The 20,302-nt window shown below is 40.0% G+C and overlaps 1 protein-coding gene across 2 annotated transcripts in view; it reads left to right on the top strand.

The window, feature by feature from the left end:
* Positions 1–4,561: 4,561 nt before the first annotated feature.
* zmym2 (zinc finger, MYM-type 2) overlaps positions 4,562–20,302 on the top strand; it is a 28,483-nt gene continuing 12,742 nt past the window's right edge. Inside the window, exons 1-9 of one of the 2 annotated variants that reach the window (XM_042001520.1) lie at positions 4,562–4,640; positions 11,445–12,143; positions 12,424–12,592; positions 14,455–14,609; positions 14,969–15,117; positions 15,389–15,551; positions 16,421–16,633; positions 18,875–19,025; positions 19,312–19,427. In XM_042001520.1, coding sequence (XP_041857454.1) covers positions 11,460–12,143; positions 12,424–12,592; positions 14,455–14,609; positions 14,969–15,117; positions 15,389–15,551; positions 16,421–16,633; positions 18,875–19,025; positions 19,312–19,427 — 1,800 coding nt within the window. In that variant the 5' untranslated portion in view covers positions 4,562–4,640; positions 11,445–11,459. Of the gene's footprint in view, positions 4,641–5,389; positions 5,602–11,444; positions 12,144–12,423; positions 12,593–14,454; positions 14,610–14,968; positions 15,118–15,388; positions 15,552–16,420; positions 16,634–18,874; positions 19,026–19,311; positions 19,428–20,302 lie in introns of those variants that run through there. The other variant, XM_042001518.1, reaches the window with a different exon arrangement.

Here is a 20,302-nt window from a genome sequence, read left to right as displayed (position 1 = left end):
GTCAAATGAATATATACAAGTGAAGCTGTCATTGCAAGAAAATTAAAACATGTAAAAACTCAGCCATATTACATAAGCATTTTTTTGTAAATGGGCAGTGTGTAATAAAATCAAAGGTCAGAGACAGAAAATTGTATGTCGTATATCTTTGTTAGAATGAGCCATTTATATCTACTCGTTGTAGGCTCATCAGTTTCTATAACCCCCAGAAAGCTCCTCGAACTGTTTGGTTTGAATCTGTCTAAACTAAACATAAAAGGTAAGAAAATTTGTGTTTGGTCAACAATTTCTTTGTTTATTAGAGCAATGCTTCTTAACAATAAACCTTAAACCGTTTGAAATCCTGTGAATTTGCCATGTGCCTATCAGCATCTGCACCAGGTGCTTAAAACAAAAGTGAATAAGTCAGCATAAGAATTTGGCTTGGTAGAAAACTTTTTTTTTTTTTTGTGCAACCCACATACTCAACTCTGCTGCTCATCTCACACATGCATTTTCCTTAAAATTGTGGTACCGTTTATAAGAAAAATAAAGAGACAGCACTTTTTGTATTTAATACAACAAAAGGGTCCATATTTATGTCCAGTGGCTATGTAGTGAATGCCTCTTAGCCCTTTGTTCACCATCATCTAGTCAGTTATTGCGGGTATTTATTATGACATCAGTTTACTTGCATTTAATTTTCAATATTCTGAATTATGTGCTTGAGATTAATCCATCAGATCTCTTGTACAACCACACAAACTCACACTCATCGCGTTTGCATGGAGCCCGTGCCTTTCCATCTTGAAGCTGGATCCTGGATGAAATTTTCCTTTATGTCGACATAATTTGCACATATATGGAAACGTCATCTCAGATTTTTTTAAATTTTTTTTTTAGACAGACTGGCATCCCGGCTGATGACACTGATTTAGAAATATAGCTGTCTCTCCTACTTCTCTTGTATCGCTTAGTCTGGTGAGTTTTGCCTAGTGAGAGGCTAAAAGGAGGGACTGCTTTCTGCACCATCGGCCCAGGACACGAATCCGATCTGCGCGTTTCACTGACATTTGAACGCACCTGATCCGCCATATTAACAACGTGATCATCTGCTCATAAAATCTTTATCCCGGACAGAAAAAAGCTGACATGACTGCTAAGTTTTCTTTTTATTTATAATGAGCCTGCTCTGATGAGCAGTGAGATTTAATCATGTTTAAATGCGTTTTATTCCCATCATGTCCATCCTGTTATAGAAGGAACGTTTTTGAAGCACGTGCAGGATTTCCATACACGTTTTGTGGTTATTAGTCGTTTTACTGGCCGCTTGCTGTCTGGTGGACGTCTGGATGAAATTAGTGAGGAAACCTGATGTTTTATCGACACAGCTGAGAACATGAACTCTCTCAACCCTCATCCCCGTTTCTGATTGGACCTGCGCTTTATGCTTCATTGTAACTTGCTTTGGCGAAGAAAAAAGCTTTTCAGCATCAATAGTTGCTCATTCACGAGCTGAAATGGAGGGAAAATGACGTGGGAGATATGACACGTATGTATAAAATGTAATTAACCTAATGGGGCAATTTATTTTCCTGCCATGCAACCCCTGATTGCCAATCCTGCGCTTGCGCGGCGAAAAAAAAACTAAGAAATACGAATGGATGACATCAGAGGGCGTAATTAAAGAGGAAGAGGTCTCACTCTGCCTGAACTTCCAGTTACAATAAATTTGAGCTCCAGATGTGCTGCTTTTGGGAGGAATTACAAATTTTTAGTTGTTTCTTGACTTTTTTAGACTTACCTTGTAATTAATTGTTTATTCCTTCCATTTATGTCCAACAGCTACCATGTAATTCTGCATAAATGTCATAATCAGATTAAAAATAAGAAAATAAAAAAGGTTTTATAACATTTGGCTAAGAAATGTAATTCTTTGCTATTAACAGATTGTTAAACAAACTTAAATTCATGAGAAAAAAATTATTACACTGAAAAAAACAGCTATGTTTTTAATACTAACCCATTTGCCCATTTATCATCTTTTATTACCTTAGAGTAGCTCTATGCTACTTTCTGACCTTTAAAATGTGTTACTCACTTGTTTTGATGGCTCATTAAGCTGTCATCCACAAGCATCCAGAGGCTGAGAACCCACTCTTAACAATTCTTTCTTCTGGGACAACGCATGATGTTGCTCAACACACTCTAGTAAGCAGATATCAACACACCAGCTGTTTAAATATGTACCATCACTAATTCAGCTAAGAAGATTACATTACTGGATAAAGAGAGGAAAAGAAGCTCAGAAAGGACAGAGCAAGAGATAAGACAAGAGTCATCATCAGACTGACTTTTACTGGCTGGAGAGAGCTCAGAGTACAGGTAGGATGCAAGATGGATGCTGAATTAGTTGTCCTTAGGGGGCACCTCACTGATAAAATCTGAAAAAGTCCAGCAGTGTGGCTTTAAATTAACCTTTTACATCAGTTTGTGCAGCAGGTGTCTCTACATGCATCATAAAGGGTACATAAAAGATCACATTTATCATATAATACATCAACAGGCAGAAGCACTTGAACTGGCTAAATAAAAGAAGCAAAAATCCTGAAAAGGCTAAATTAATTTGAGATGAGAAGACAGTAAACAAAAGAAGTAACACTGGTGTGGCTGATGAAGAGCAAAGAAACTCAAAGTGATGATTAAGTCGCTTGTTTTCTCCTTAACAAGTAATTTAGCCTGTGAATAAACCGTAAATGCAGTTTGTTGCAGATAGTACATGGACATCATTTGAGACGTCTGCTATCTGCAACTTCACCACTAGATGTCAGTCATTCTTACAGACTCACTTTAACATTGCGTGAATTTAAGCTGAATTTCATGATTTCAGCTCAGTCGTACTAATAAGGTGTACACTGCAGACGGAATTACTGATAAGGTTTTACTGAGAACCTAAAGTTGGATCTAGCCTTCTTTGTCTATGCTAACCTACGGCTCACCAGAATGAATGTTGTTCTTCAGCTACTCTTCTTGATTACTGAACTAAATCTAATCTTCTCATGGCAGATGGTTAAAATTGATGAAATATTTGCAATATGTAGTGATCAAAGATCACTAACTTGGATTTCTTTTCTTTCTATTCCATTCTTGAGTTCCTTCAAGCTGGATGGGTTGGGATGACCAAATCTCTGTCCCCATTTTAATTCTCTGGAAAACTGAAATAGGTTTTCCTAATGAACAATATGTGGCAGCACTAGATCTTTAGGACAGGCAACCTCAGTTCTGGTCCTTAAGGACCAGTGTCCTGCAGGGTTTAGAAGTTTCCCTGCTGAAACACCAATTGACTTAAATCAATGGGTAATTAGCTGACTGATGCAGAGCCTCTGTGTGTGAATAAGATGTGTTGCAGCAGAGAAACTTCTAAAACATGCACACATTTATACTCTGACATATCAGGCGGCAACTGGTTCAGAGGCTTGCCCAAAGACACTTTGGCTTGTAGCTCAGGAGGAAGACCAGCCATCTACCATCCAGAAAGTTGGTGGATTGATTCCAGGCTTGCCCTGACTACATACCATTGTCTTTGGGCAAGACACTGAACCCCAAGTTGCCTCCTGATGTGTCTATTGGGGTATGAATGTGTGAGATAGATGAAAAAAATACTTAGTACATAATAACAGAAGTTTTGTATGAGTGTGTGTGTGTGTGTGTGTGTGTGTGTGTGTGTGTGTGTGTGTGTGTGTGTAAATGGGTATAGAAAAGTGCTAAAAGTACAATCCATTGACCACTTACAATAAAATACAATACAATAAAATTATGAAGCATGTCTGTTAGAATCCATAGGGGTATGCTCCTGAGTTATGTGCCATGATGCACTGAGAACTTCTCTGCACTTTTCTCTCTTTACTCTTTATTCTCCATGTATATGGTCTTATTTATTTTGTGTTGTTTTTTTTCTCAGCACTTATCTCTGGCTTGCAGTTATTGTGCTTGTTGATTCATCCTTCCTGTCCACTCTATTTCTAACTGGTCACTCTTCCTGAGTCTGGTTGTTCTGGAGGTATTCCTTCCTGATAAGAGAGTTTTCCAGTGCATAGTTGCCTAATATCTCTTCTATGCTAAAGATGGAGGACTGGATCAAAGAGAAAATTCACTGTAAACCATTGGTTAGGCTATCATTTTAATCTGTTAGTTTATATTAACACAGTTATTAGAAATGGGACAAACGAAGGTCATATGGATTTGTCAGCTTATAATTGGACTAGGATGAATTGGACTGATGTGGACTCTATACTTAAAAGTGTCTTGAAATTAATTGGTGCCATACTAATAAAGCTGAACTGAATTGCATTTGGATGGATGGATGGATTAAAATATAAAACAAAATATGAAAAAGAACAAGAGGGATTAATACTTTCACATGGCACTATGTATTTTAGCAGTACTTCATAGAATAATATTTCAGCCTTATTATGAACTGACTTTCCTAAACATGGAAATATACTGATTGCAACCTCAGACGTCCTTCGTTAAGAGTGAGTCATCTAACATTTAGACGATCTTCGGACGGAAAGTAGAAAGTTCTATGTTGTGCGCACGCGCTCCCCGGGATTAATGTCAGGGCACAAAAGTGGCGCTACACCGTTTCGAGCTCTACTCCGGTAAGCGATTTTCACAGACGTTTTCTATATTCCACTCTCTCACCTAATTGGTCAAAGTTTGGGGAACTTGTCTGAGCATCGGTTGGATGCCCGAGGAGTCTCTCCTGAGTCACACCGAGGCGAAGAGACACATGAAAGGATCAATAAACAGTTTATTTTAACATATTTTCCTTCTCTGCTCCGTGTGCTGTGGCTGCTGCCGCCTCTAGTCTCCAGTATTGTTCAGTGGGCTCCCTAATGGCGGACGGCAGGCAGTGCTGTTTTCCGCTGGGGGAGGTGTGGAGGGGGGGGTGGGGGTTAAGATTTTATCTGACAAAGTCTAATGAGCTACCTGACTCTATCTAAAGATCAGCAGACTGATACAAATTCGATGTCTGTTTTTATTTGGGTCTAGTTGTTTACCGTTGCATGACCCAAATGAGGCAGTTCATGTGATATGTAAGGGTAGGGCGCCCCTAGCGGTAGCCGGGCATATTTGCCACTGATTGCGCCAGGGTGGACTCCGAACAGGGTAACTTTCCAATTAAAACCCCAGCGTCACAGGTATCATAAAAATGGGTCTTTTTATCCGGGTTTAGGGTTTGCTTTGACGGCACTGGCGTGAGTGCGTGCCAGAAACAATGACCAAAACGAAGAATATGGGTTGCGTTGCAGAAAAACAAGCGTTCCTGGACGTAATGGGTTGTGTTTTGAGTCTCACGCCGTGTTTCCTATACAACATTTTCTTCCATTATAATCTGTTTGAGTTAGTTTTAGGTATTTTTTATGCGTTTTAATAATGGCGCAGTCTTGAGTCTGCTCTCCTCCCCTCGATCCGCCGCTAATCCAATGGCTGTTTGCGCCAGGAAGAGCAGGGGTGGGAACGGAACGGAACACCCTGAACCACGTTTCTTCTGGACCCCAACTTGGAAGCTAGCCTTTCCTTGAGCCGGATTATTTATGGAAGAGTTGCGCAGCTCAGGTAGTTGTTTTTATTACCCTTGATAGAAGTTTTGGACCTTCTCCTCATTGCCGAGTTGTTTAATTAATTAATTTATTTTTAAGATGTTAGGTTAAAAACGAGAAGGGGAAGAGAGGTGATCAGGTCGAGTGATAGTCACCGCGGTAATCGGGTGCCAGGACCAGATTTTATCCTCCAAACCGTTTTAATAATCAAGGACACGAGCAGACTTTCTGCTATAAAGCTTGATAAAACGCTGCCTTTTTGTGGTCATTTTCTAATATCTCCCAGAGGAAGTCATAATCTGAGTAGAGCAGGATTTCAGTTTAGCATTCAGCTCCCAGGTATCCTAAATGGGCTGTTTTTTAGCCCATCAGCTGGCTTGGGGGATGTTCTGTTGGCTGCGCATTACGCATCACTTCTCAGTGACATAAGACTTATATAATAATCTCACGCGTTTAATTTTAATATGTCATTTAATCTTTGCTATTGGCGCAAACAGCTGCATATCTTCACCTTGTGACCTGCTGCGGAAGAAATGCCAGCTCTGCTTCATGCGCAAATGGTAGGAAAGGTAGAGGAGCACCTATGTGAGGTGGTGATGTGGCGCAGCCGTTGATTTGTCCGTGGAGTGTTTTGTTGCAGGGAGGCAGGCTTTCCACAGCGCCAGCCCACCTCTGGTCCACCTGGTGTTGACGGTGGGAGCAATGGTTGCATGTCAGAGCTCATTAATGCCGGATCCTCGTTTTCCTCTCATCCACGTGAATGCAGGCTGTCTCTCAGCTCTGCATTGCAGTCTGAACTCAGTCTAGTTCAGGGTATTTTTCCCCCTCAGAGCAACTACTGCTTTGCACATAGATTCCTCTGTTGGTGTAATATCGGGCCACACAGATGTGATGTATTCTTGGCTTTGGGGAGTTGTTGAACACAAAGGGGAGGGTGTCTTTGGCTCTTCCAGTGCTTTAACACAGGTAATCATGGCTTACTAATAGATGGGGTTTTACCTTTTTACACATTTGGCCTGTAGACATTAGCCTTGTTTGTAGCTTTTGAAATACAAGCCTACAGTGTGGCCCCTAGCTTTGGAGAATGGTTTGGTCTCCCATCCTGTTTTGAACAGTCAAGAACAGTATTGATCTTGAACGTCATTACATTTTGCTTTCTGCTTCCTGTCACATGATCACAGAGCGTAACTCTTCCTCATCCTCAGCTACAGTGTTTCACAGCAGCTAATATATTATGAAGTGCTTTGACACAATGGGGTTAAATATTTTATACACTTTATTCTCAAAAGTAGAGCAGTTGTTACTGCAGCAGTTGACATTAGTTGAAGTAATCACTAAGTAGAACTGGGAGGTGAATTGAGCATAAAATAATCACCAGTAATTGTTTCAGCCATTTAAAAACAAGCCCTTCGAAAGTGTTTACCTTTATGTTTAACTAAATTTTGAGGTCTTGAACAAAGCAGAACATTTTAACAACTTCTAATCTTTAAATTTGTTGTACATTCTTGTATAATGACAGTAAATATTGTATCATAAGAAACTATACCAGGCAAAAAAAAAAAAGCAATTAGTAACACAAATATATCTATATTGCAGCCTCATATCAGAGCTGTAAAATAGAAACAGATGGTGTTAACAGCAGACAGTTTCTCATGGTCAACTTTGTTTCAAATAATGTGAGAAATTGATCGGTGTTGTACATTTTTAATGCATGTTCCTGGTCCAGTTATTTTTTATCTCTTTTATTTAAGACTAACTTAGACATCTGATAATACAGCACAGTAATCTTACTGCAAATACCAGGGTTAGTTTGAACTCCTAGTAAGGTTGTTAATGATTGTGATTTAACTTAAAAATTGTCTTTGACAGTGTATTTTGTAGCATTGTTGTTCTAATATCACTACATTATCATGCCACTGCATCTTTTTGTTAGGAATTTTTAATTGCTATAATTGTGTATGAAATATCAAGATTTTTATTTGGCAGATTGTTTCTATAGGTTTTTGAGTCTGTCATTCATCAAAACAAAACAAAATTTCTAAACAGCTTTATTCACTCTGAATAATAACCTAGCTAAGATAATAGATTGCACTGAATCTTGTCTTCAGTTTAATCCTCAATCCTGAGCATGCACGGAGTTGTGGGTAACAGTAGAAAGGAAAAAACTACCTTTAAACAGGAAGGAAAAACCTCTGGCAGAACCCGGCTCAGGGAGGTCGACCATCTGCCCCGACCGGTTGGGGTGGTGACGACAGGAAAGAGGCATCAACAAGCACCACAACTTTTAGCCTGGGTGAAAATAAGAGGAATACAAGTTAATCAAATCAATCTTTATTTATATAGTGCTTTCACACACCAAGAGGTACCCAAAGTTCTGCATACAGTTAATGATGCCAATACTGTCATAAGTTTTTATATGGAAAAATAAAGAGTAGAGAGAAGAAAAGGGACGGAGAGCTCAGTGCATCATGGGACATCTCTCAGCAGCCTGAGCCTATGGCAGCATAACTGATTTTGTTATTGGGTTATTCAACATGGCAAAACATCCGGTCTGAGTGATCATAGCTGCTGATCACAGTGAGTTAATTGTGAGGTATGTTTTTTTATGCTTGTTGGTTAAATGCTTAAAGGTGCAGCATGGAAGTAATATCAAAGATCAATGACAGAAAAATTTAATACATCATTAAAAACTGTGTTTCTAGTGGTATTTAATCACTTTAATGAAAACACGTGTTTTTATTCTCTTAAAATGAGAATGCCATATTTATGCCACCATTTTTACTACGGTGTCTCTGAGTGGACAAACAACTGTGTGAGAACCGTCTGAACTTTAAAAAGGCAGTAACAGTTTTGATTGATAGGCGCTAAAGCACCGTTTGGGATAAGTAATGCCTTAAGGCTCATTTATGCTCCCATAAATAGCGACATCCATTTCAAATGTTGTCATACATCCTTGTCCTCATATTTCCATGTATGTTTGCATTGCCATGGTTGTTAAGTCAGTTCCTTCATTAGTGGGCAGCTTTAAGTTCAGAGTTCACTCCTGCGAGTCGATATCAGGTTCATATACCGTTTGGTGGCAGTAATGCACCGCTATAAAGTTGTTTCCAACCACCAAACACACCCTAAACACGTCAATCTTCAAAAGTTGGTGCAGTTTCTACAGTTGTTGTGCTCATCTTCATTCATTTTCTGCTTTTTTGTTCCCCTCCTGATTTTCTTCTTCTCTGGTTTGCTTCTTTCCCTGGTCGCATGTCAGCTGTTCTGCTCAGCACTGCCCCTGCGATTTCCGGTGATATTGCTTCGTCTTCTGCGTCAAGCGACAGATAGCTAAGCTTTCTGAAAACGAACCAAATTATACATGTAACCGATGCAGAAGACTGATGAAACTGTCTGTCCGTCTGCGTATCCATCTTCTGCATCAAGCATAAATAGACCTTTAAGAGGCACATAGAAGAAAACAGTTACTTGTAGTGCAGTCATCGCTGCACCTGAGGCTGCTAGATCCACTCACAGATGAAAACACGTTAATGTTTGGAAGCATTTTGGCCACTGATGGCCACTTCCTTAGTTTCCTAACATTGTGTGTGTAATTGTCCACAATGAAGATCTAGCCACATTTTAAAAGTACAGTAAGTCACTCAGACAGTTAGGTAATGGTAAAGAAGAGGTAAGGATTTTCTTACAACTATTTGTTGTTGAAATGATATTTTGTATTTAAGCTAACTTCTGGAAAACTAAGAGTTCATTTTTCACATCTTGAAGTTTTGGGACTGCACATTCTGGAAAATCCCAGGCAAATTAAATGGTGCACTTCTCATTTAAATGTTGCTTTAAACATAATATCCTGATAGTTAGCAGTTCCACTGGTTTTAGAAGGATGTGTCCCAGTTTGTGACCATGTGATGTTTCATAGGGAGGTCAGGGTCACCTGCTGGCTGTACAGCTCCTCTGAGTCTGTTCGGGAGTCAGGAACTGGGATCAGATCTGGGGGAAAAGGACTGAGTAGAAGATGGAGATGCAACCCATTTTAAATGAACTACAAATGTGCTGTACTGAAATCCAGAAAAACATGTTTATGAAGTTATCAAGATGAAGTAGCAGGAGTTGTAAAATATTAATACACCCCTGTGTCATTTTGTCCTCCAAGATGTTGCTTTTGCACAGTGCTGGAACCAAAATGGCCACCACAGTGATGCCAAGGTGATGTGATCCTAGCGACCTGGCTTTCTCTGTAGCGTGGACTCTGCTATGTTATAGCTGTGTTCAGGTACTTTCAGGCTCTTCCTGTTCTGTGTGTCTGTTAGGGTGAAACAGAGCTACAAAGATCATCGTCTATACAGAAGTGTGTCGGTGAACTTGCATCTGTTGGGGTGTGTGTATGTGTTTCTGTGCTGCAGCTGTCAGCAGTGATGTGATATGTGGCTTGCAGCCACCCTTGCTGCTATGGGACATGAAAAGAAGATTTTGACAGAAATGGGTAAGTTTACTAAATGTGCGCTTCCCCAAAAAGTGCTTTGTGTAGAATTTGGTCCTGAATGTGGCACAAATTAAGCTGCAAATTTCTAACTGTATATTTTTGCTATTTGTGCTTGAAAAGATCCTAAAGGTGAGCATTTGGTTGTGCTTAACTGTTACCTCCATCTTTACATGGAGCTCCATGAAGGTCACTGCATGGCAGTTCATTAATTCTGTGTTATTGGACTGATTAAACCATTTAAATGCCATTTCTGCCAACTCAATGTCATCCAGATGTAAAGCATTGAGAAACAAGTCTTTTTGGTGGTGAGCCTTATATCACCATGACAACCAAGATGTAGCTTCACTGGTTGCTAAGGGCAACAAGAAACTAGCTGTGTAGGGGAGATGTGAAAGGCAGCAGGTGAGAGGAGGATGAGTATAGTGCTGGGTAGTTGGGTTAGAAGAAAGGGAGAGAGGGTTGTCCTCATTGCTGAGCATACACAAAGTTCAGCCTTGGACATATTTCTACTATTGCATGTGTTGAGTGTTGGCTGCCCTCTTTCTAGTGGCAACCAGAAAGGCTTGACTGAAGCACAAAGCCTTCCACTATCCTTCCACTCTATCAATTATAATACTTTTCTGAAGCAATGGTAGAATAATTTTGGAAAATAGCCTCAGCAGAACCAAGTTAATAAGAAATAATGGCAATACACTGCTAAAGAAACAGACTTATTTCAAACAAAGCTTTACTATGTATGCCTTTATGGACCAGATAATTAAATTTGGGTTCCACCTTTGATTTTTATTGTAATTGGTGTTAAGTTTTATGTCTTTTGAGCTCCATAAAACAAGTTTAAAGACATACATGAGTTATTGATTATTTAAATATTATTTGATACTTTTACATTGATAGTTTTAGCTGTAATATTGATAAATTGCATCTTACCTTTGTTGCACCAACCTCTTTTTTCTCTCTTGGTGTGCTCATTGTAAGTTTGAATGGATACCAGTGACCTAAATGAGGCACGTCATCATCACAGCATCACTAAGGCATCCATTTTGCCTCAGGCTGTAAGCAGAGCATGCTGTAAAATAAGCTGTTCAGCTGCATCTGTGAAGTAAAAGGCTCATATCTGCACCAAGTTTGTATAATAATTAGATTGTTTTTAAAGGGTCAGTTTGACCAAATGGCAAAGAAAAAGAAACAAAGCGTGCGACAACTGCAGAAGAAGCGTAACCATGGCAACTAGTCTCAACCAGACATGTGGAGGCTGTGATGGGGAAACTTGCCTCTGGGGATACCTGAGCTACCTGTGCAGCTGTCAGACATCGTAAAACTAATTACAGGTGCCAGCTTTACCTAATTATGTCCTAACTGCCCTTTGTTTGCATCGCCAGGTGGTTGCCTTAGTGATGGATGGGGAGTCGGAACCAAACCCTGTCGTGGCAGAAGAGACGGGGGAGCAGGTAGAGCCCAGGAATGCCACTCCTTCCCCTGAGCCACAGACCACGCCTCCCAACGAAGAGTCTGGGGAGGCAGTTTCCATGGTAACGGAAAGCGAAGCCCTAAAGGAGGGTGGCACAGAGGACAATGATGATGATGTGGTTCTCGTAGGGGAGGAGGCTCGCCAGCCCTCTACCACAACTACCTCCTCCCAAGACACACCCAGCACAGACTGCCTAGAGGTGGATGAAGCAGCAGTGGACACGGCAGCAATGCCCTCCAAGACCCCCAGTTCTCCTGTGTCTTCCAATGCATCTATGGTGGCAGCATCTCAGAAGCCTGCAATCACATCACTAGAACCTATTGTCATTGATGATGAGGAGGACTCTGGGCAGAAAGATGTTTCCACCTCCTCACCAGGTCTCCCTGGAGGCTCCTTGGCATGTCCCTCACCTGGTGCACTCAGCAGCACTGAGCCAGATTCAGAGATCAGGATTGCCAGTGTCACCACACTGGGCTCCAGCAGCCAGAAAGAAAGCTCCACACTTTCTGAAGCAGACACATCGCCACATCCAGCAGACGTCCAAGCTGATATGAACCTGATGATCACCTCTGTGACGTCACTGCAAGGAGGAGCTGCAGCTGTTATAGCGGTGAGAATTTTGCTTCTTCAAATTTGCATTTACTCATGCTCACATACAGTGTAAACACTGATAAAAGCAGGTGTTGTATCAGTGCAGGTTTACTCTGTTTAAAGCGGATAATGAAAGCTCTGTAATAAAGTTGCTGACAGCAAGTATTTTATGCTAATATTTATTCATCCAAAATGCTTCGACAGCTGCTTAAGTTAGACGAGGCAGGAATCCGTGCAGATTTTAGACACTGTGGGTTCCACTTAGAAGAAACTCTTACCACAGTGACTTCTGTGTCTAGGCAGGTGAAGGCCAGGCAGAGGAAAATGGTCTGCAGATCAGCAGTGCCTTCAGCCTGAATCCCGACACCCCATCTGCTCGACCAACCACGTCCTTTAACCCGGGGCGGGGCTCAGACTCCATCACCCAGCTGGTTCAGAATGGAGACACGGTTACACACAGCAGAGCAGGTAATATACGGTCCAGAGGGAATTTTAAATGGGCATTTTGCTGATTAAATCTAAATGAAGCATCACATTTTATTATTTTTGTCACTGCAAAATGTACAAGTTAGTAAAACTCAACAAAAATCCAACCTGATCGGCTTAATTCTAATTCTATAGTAAAAACAGTAGCAGGACAGTCTTTATATTTGTACTTCTTGTTATATACCAGCATGTTGTCTTCTTCCTGTCAGCTGTTCTCACAGTTTCAATAGTTTATCACCTAATTTGGACTTGAAATCCAATGTGTTGTAAACAAAACAGTGGTTTCCATAGTGTACTTGGTGCATTATGTCTTACTTACTGCGTGCTGTGTGCTCTGCTCAAACGTCACTTCAGTGTTTCCAGTCATCAGACTGCATCTCCCACAGAAAAATAAAAAACGCTTTGAGCTACTTCTCCTGACATTCTCCAGTTTTCATGTGTAGAAATGGCTGATTATGTTGATCAAAAAATTATGCAAGTTTGTTGTAGGTCTTCAGTTTTATTCAAAGATTATTTCAATGTCCAGTCAACACCTTTAACAAAAAGCTGGGTTTTGTTTGTAAACATTCAAAACCTGGACAGATGACATGTACCGTCACTGTCTGAGATGCTGGCTCGTGGAGAAGCTGGAACCTATCCCAGCAATTGGCAGGCGACAGGCAGGGTACACCTGGACAGATCGCCAGTCCGTGACAGTCTGTTGGAGAAGAAGTTAAAGTAGAAACTGAATGGTGTGGAAAAAGATTTCGTGCTAACCCACTGGCATCATACAAAAAAAAGCACCAAATTCAAATTTTGCTATCACTTGATGTAAAAAATTTGAGTTGAATAATTAATCAAAGAAGTTAAAATTCTCACAATGGAGGATGAAATGATTGCCACTGGTATGATTTTCCAGAATTGTTAAAAGCCTCCTGGGTGTTTTTTTTTTTCCCTTATAGTCCCACCAGGAACTTACTGGATGCACCAAAATGAACAAAGCTTCTTTTGTAAGAAGTTATGTTTTTATCTTTAATGCTCTGTGACGCAATGGTGACTGGAAAATGAAACAGCAGGTTGTGAAATCATGCCTCAGCTTATCAGATAATTAAAGTATCTGGTACGTATCTGGTAGTTTTTTCCTAACTGCCCCACTGCCACATTTTATTTTAAGGGGCTAAATATTACAATTATGGGTAAAACCTTAAACCAAAACCTGTAGCATTGATTTCATATTGGAAACCCCTGAGCTCTCTCAGGCTTGTCATGATAAAGTCTGTGAGCTGAGAGGGTGGGACACAGAGACGGGATGTGGGATGAATTCATGTTTCTGTAAAACCCCACACAGACTCTAGATGGTGCTGTTGATTGCAGTTACTCCTAAAAGTTGTGCTGAATTGATATTAAGCAAGTATGCAAATAAAGCCAGTGCATTTTAAGTAGATGCTGTTATATCTACCTAAAATTAGCAAGGTATCTTTACTGATACCTTTATGTAGCTTTAATAATTTTACAACAGCAGAAAAAGAACATTAAAATTTGACTGGGAAGCAACAAATATAAGGGTAATACTTCAGGCCCTTTAATCTAGTATTGGGTTATTTCCTGGTTGCAGGTTTTATTTGGGCTGTAAGTTAAACCATTTAATTGTGAATAAGATGTATTATTTTTATCTATTTTATCTTTTGATTTGCTGTGTGCCTCCCACAATACTGGTAAAGGAGGGGAACATCTGAAACATAACTTTGTTGCTTGATTTTCTACAGTTTATCCACAAGAGGCACTGAGGTTTTTGAATGTGTTACACTACAAGTTCCCTTTGCAAAACACTTATATTATACAACTTCCTCTCTCTGGCTCTATAGATTCATGGATCTCACAGTCAGCTTCTGTCCCCCGCAACCAAAAGCAGACAGGGGTGGACTCTCCATCACCGGCCACTTCGCTGCCAAAACCAGCAGGCCAGTCTTCCTCATCCACTTCCTCCTCAGGCTCCCAGACACAACCCAGGACAGTCAAGGTAATCCACACAGGTCAGGGGTGTACTTTGTAAATACAACAGGTACAGTTAATTGTGTAGAAGAAAGCATTAATTGGCAACAGATTTAAAAATTGACGCTGTTTTTTTAAATAGTGTGAAAATGAATGTGACATTACTGTGGCTATGATGTCTGTACCTTTTTGTACATAAATATATACAGTCACTGTAAATGTAAATGTTGGGAAAGTTCCTCTGAATCCATGGCTGAAAAAGTCCAACATAAACGTCTTCAGAGTTTTCCCTGACAGCTCATACAGTGAGGGTTGTAGAGGTGTGTGAGGTTACTTATTGGCTTTGTGAAACTTCCCCTTGGTTAAACCATTGTTTGCTTTTTCCAGGTGACCTGCGCTAACTGTAAAAAGCCTCTAAAGAAAGGCCAAACGGCCTACCAGCGTAAAGGCTCCACACACCTGTTCTGCTCTACCACCTGTCTCTCTGCCTTCTCACACAAACCTACCCCCAAGAAGAGCTGCACCATGTGCAAAAAGTGAGTCTCACACTGCATTTGAATGCTTGTAGCTTTATGAAGTACATTAAAAAGTCTGGTTGTAACAATTTCCAATTAAGTTAAAAAGAATGATTCTTTTAAGTGGCTTCCCAGTCTTTCAAAAGTATGAATAGATGATCATTTTCATCTTTCCTACTCCTGAAAACAATATTATACTCTAATACAACTGTTACATTTTCACCATTTGGTGCAGATTTCCTGTAACCGTTTCCATTCATCAGTCTCCTTTCGATGTATTTCTGTTTTCCAGGGACATCACAAATATGAAGGGTACGATTGTGGCGCAGGTTGACTCCAGTGAGTCTTTCCAAGAGTTCTGCAGCACTGGTTGTCTAGGTGCATACGAGAACAAGCAAAACCCTCCCAAATCAGGCCTCAAAACCAAATGCACTGTCTGTGGCAAGCTCACAGAGGTCAGTCTGTCTAACCCACTCAACAACAGATCCTCATATCTTATCTATACCTGTCTGCCATTAGATCCTGATTTGTGAAGTGAAACTGAGGTTAGAAACTGGCAGGACTGACAGAAGTTGAACCTCGGGGCAAAAGAGTTGCCCTTTAATGTACCTCAACAAAAAAAAAGTCACCAGCGTATAAGCGGGGTAGTCTTTGCATGTTGCGTTCAATAAATGGAATTGGATGACTACGCAAATAAAATGTCATAAACAAACTATTTGGATAAATCTTGTTAAGAGTTGGTTCAGTTTTTTAGGCACCACCCAGTCATTGTTTACATTATTAGCATAGATGTTTATTTTACATAAGATAAGCATTTTATAAAAGTCTTGTTGCTTTTTTCATCATCTCACTGCTTCTTTCAACTTCTTCTTTATTTATATCTGCTTCTACCTCTTCCTCAGGTAATGCAATATTTATCTCCTGTCTATCCTCATCCAGCCTTGCTGTTACGTAGTTCACTCTGACCTTTCATGCCTTTTTTTCTCTCCTTCTCTTCATCCCTCCATCTTAATCTAACCTCACAGTGCCTGTTTTCTCCAGTATTTCAGCTCAATTTTTGGGGCCACAAAGTGGAGAAAGAGTTTTCTCAAACACTGAGGTGTTGAATATATTTGTGTTTCAGAAAGGATAGCAAGAGCTTTGTGAATGACCTAATTAGGCTAAATAAATGACAAATTCTTCCACATTCTTTCTCTACTGTAAAACTAAAGTATTTAGTTTTAGGCTGTGAGATTATGTGCATCACAATGGGCCACCCCTCTACAGTAACACTGTCCTGAAGCAACTCCAACTGATTTACTTGTTTTCCTCCCTCTGTCTACAGATACGGCACGAGGTTAGCTTTAAGACTGTGACCCACAAGATATGCAGCGATGCATGTTTTAACGCTTACCGCAGGGCCAACGGGCTGATCATGAACTGCTGCGAGCAATGTGGTGACTACCTGCCCAGCCGGGCATCGGCCAACCACTTCCTGCTGGTCGATGGCCAACAGAAACGCTTCTGCTGCCAGAACTGCATCAGGGAATACAAGCAGGTAATGCTGGCCCGTCTACAGACCACAGTTGTAAAACTGGCTCGGTGTGTTGTACTTCATTGAGGTGTATTGATTAAAACAACCAAAGTCTTACCTCATGACACAGTTTCAGCTGTTTTGATGACCCCCACTAGTGAAAAGAAACTTTCCCTTTGGCAACTAAAATGTAAATATGAGGAAAATCTATTAACTTGGCCTTTTTAGGTACTTAAATCCCCCTAAAATATTTGCAATTGTGTAAGTGTGTGTTCAAGGAAATAAATATCTTGGTGAGACTAATAAAATTCCCTTTAATGACTACATGAGTGACACACTGTTCAATTTATTTACAGAAGTTATGCAAAATAAAAATCATTATTCAGGATTATTCAAAAAGTCATATTCAGTATTCTAGGGTTGTAGGTCAATGCTCAGCACACATCTGGATCTTTTAAATTTCTTATTTTACTTTTTTTTATGAAAATGTTAGTTGAGTGTTTTGAAAAATGATATCTTGACTATTTCACTAATAAATGGAGAGAACCATGGGTTTATCTCATTTTAGAGGTAGAAATTTTAACCAGGCTAGTTTTTCCATTCTGAATTATGAAAATCCAAACCAGCCAAACACTTACGCACTCGTGTGGAAGCTTCACCACATTAAGCTCTACTCCAGAGTAACTGTTGGTATGGATTATAATACCATCCAACTATAAAGCTTGTTACATACTCCACAAGAAGGGAGAAGTTTGGTTTTGTTCTCGAGGCTGCAAGAACAAGAAAAAAGTTCGTACTGGTCCAGTCATTTAATTTTCAACGAGACAGGGCAGGATTACGGCAGTGGAAGGTGTCTGTGTTTTATGTGCAATGAACAGCTGACACGGTTATTTCCTATTTAACGAGAGACTTTATCTGTAGCAGGATGGGGTTGTGCATGTGGCGGTGTCCATGTCTTTAGATCCCACATGTTGTTTACATTTACGTACTTTCCCACGACCTCGATCAGCTGTTCATATGGTTCAGCCGCTCATCAGGGGAAATGCGGAAGCCACAGCTTTCCGCTTCATTCCACTTCCGTGCTAACAACGGCCATCCTAAATGTCCGACCAATCACACAATACTTCTTAGAACCCCACGAGAAGAAAGTTGTGCTTGACCGATGTGTCGAATTGTCCCCATTCACACCCGCGAATGAAGGCAGAATCTATGCAGTTAAAGTTTAACATATATTAATGTTTACTTTAGATTTTGCCAAAAGCAACAAATTGTAGGTTCTCTTTTTTTACATATCCCCCCAGAAAGTATAGCTTGTATGGCTTTTTATAGGGAAATCAAAGTAATTGGCTCATAATTAACATAATAAATAATGCCTAAAGAGAGTTTATTTTAACCAGGTGAAATATAGCTAAAAAACACTTTTTATCCTTGATTTTTTTTAAAGGTGTTTTATTCTCTCTGTTCCTTGTTAGAGTAACTGTTCTCAGTTCAGTCGTTACAGCTGTGCATACTGAAAGTGATCACTTATTAGTTCTCATTAAAATATATCTCACATGAATGAAGAAAAAACCCTGAAATGCTATTTGAAAATAGTCATTATGGCTTAGTCATGAAAATTAAGAAATTCCTCATTTTTTTTAAACTGCCTGGGAGTTTGTTTTTTTTTTTTGTTTTTTTTAATTTTGACATTCAGAAGTGAAAAGAGCACCCAAGATGAATATTTTGCTAAATCTGGGATCTGCTTTACACAAACAGTTCCTGAGTTGGATATTCTACATCGCTGAAAGTGTGCTAAGAGCTTGAGTAAAACAAAACTTGACTTCATTGGCTCCTGAAGCTGTTTCACCCCTGATTCAAGCAGCTGCTTCACCTCTTAAGTGACTGATCAGCAGTCCTTGGCTTTCAGTTTTTGAAGGTCACATGTGTGTACTGGACCCATCGTGTGTATTCCCTCTTCAGATTGTGTAAATTAGTCCTAAAAAGTGTCCTTCATTTCTTGTGCTTTCTGTAGTTTCAGTAAATGTAACATTTCCTCTTTGTAATCCTTTAATAGTTGCAAATCAAAAACTGCTCTGAATGATGCTCTGTCTTTGTGTTACCATGCCAACCATCCAGAGGTCATTAAAACAAGCTGCTTTTAGCTGTTAGTGTTCGTTTGCAATCAGATGACTTCAGATAAAAATATTTTTTAAATATTGTGTAATCAGCTGGTCTTATCCATGTCTTGGCTTGCTCGTTGTTTTGATGTGATGCTCTTCCACACAGGCCCACAGTAAACTCGCAAGCTGCCAGACATGCAAAACACTAATCAAGACAGGCGAGGTGCTCCACAGCCTCGGGGCGAGCGGCACCATGGGCTCCTACTGCTCCGTTAGCTGTATGAACAAGGGCAAGCTGGCATCAACATCCTTCCTCAGTGAGTAATCAGAATACACAAACTTTAAACCCCTTTTTTCCACTACATATTTGCAGGCTGAAATCAGCTTCTGTTATCCAAAATGAACTTTTTTTTACATTTTTTTTTTTTTATAAAAAAAAAAATGGAGTTTTGTGTTATTCCACAGATCCCTGAACATAAACAACACAAGGTTACTGTGATTCTTAGTAATTGTTGGATAAATAATGTCATAGGTGGTTCTGTTTATTTCTAAACATTGAATGCACTTTTTCTATATATTTATTTGGTCTTGATGTGTTTGCAGACACAGAACCCACATGTCATTTCTGTAAGAGGAATTCGTTACCGCAGTACCAGGCCACATTACCAGAGGGGAACGTCCTTAATTTCTGCAGCTCACAATGTGTTACAAAGTTCCAGGTGGGAAGTTTCCTGTCATTTCCAACAGAGATAAACATTTGTTTTATTATCCTTCTCATATATTCTAACTCAATAGGAACAACAGTAGTCTGATATAGCTGAATGTAAAAACTGAGCTGCTGCAGCTGAAAATGAGTATACATTTATACAAGCATTAACATCAATCAATGAATATAACAAAGATTTAACCCTGGTACACACAACGCCAGGTCATAGTGAGATTTCCCTGTCTAATCATCATTTAGTCTGTGGTGTGTTACGAGCCGCTTTGTCCCGATAATCTGCTCTGAAACAGGTCGTAGCCGACAGTTGGGAACATTGAACATGTTTAATATTTCAGAGCAGATTTTTGAGGAATGCCAACAACTCGTTTATTCTGACTGCGTGGATGGTGCCGTGGTACGAAATCTAGCCAATCAGAGAGCGAGCTGGCTGGGGAACAAGGAAGTAACTAAAGTCTGTGTTAACACCGTCTCCAGTCTGTTATTTTTTTCAGTTCAGTTTTCTGTTAACAATAGTCCCAAGACCTCCATCATTTTCTCGTCCTATATGTCCTCTTCCATGCTGGGTGCTGTGCTTTTCGATTGTTACTATGGTTCTTCTTCGTTTTTTGCCGGTTGTTGCTATGATTCTTCTTCGTTTTTTGCCGGTTGTTGCTATGGTTCTTCTTCGTTTTTTGCCGGTTGTTGCTATGATTCTTCTTCGTTTTTTGCCGGTTGTTGCTATGGTTCTTCTTCGTTTTTTGCCGGTTGTTGCTATGGTTCTTCTTCGTTTTTTGCCGGTTGTTGCTATGGTTCTTCTTCTTCGTTTTTTGCCGGTTGTTGCTATGGTTCTTCTACATTTCGACGTTTGTCCGGCTCGGAGGACTAGATTGT

Source organism: Melanotaenia boesemani, chromosome 12 (assembly GCF_017639745.1).
Source record: "Melanotaenia boesemani isolate fMelBoe1 chromosome 12, fMelBoe1.pri, whole genome shotgun sequence".
NCBI lineage: Eukaryota > Metazoa > Chordata > Actinopteri > Atheriniformes > Melanotaeniidae > Melanotaenia > Melanotaenia boesemani.
The sequence above is the reverse complement of the archived record's forward strand: the minus strand, read 5'-3'. Positions and strand labels throughout refer to the sequence as shown.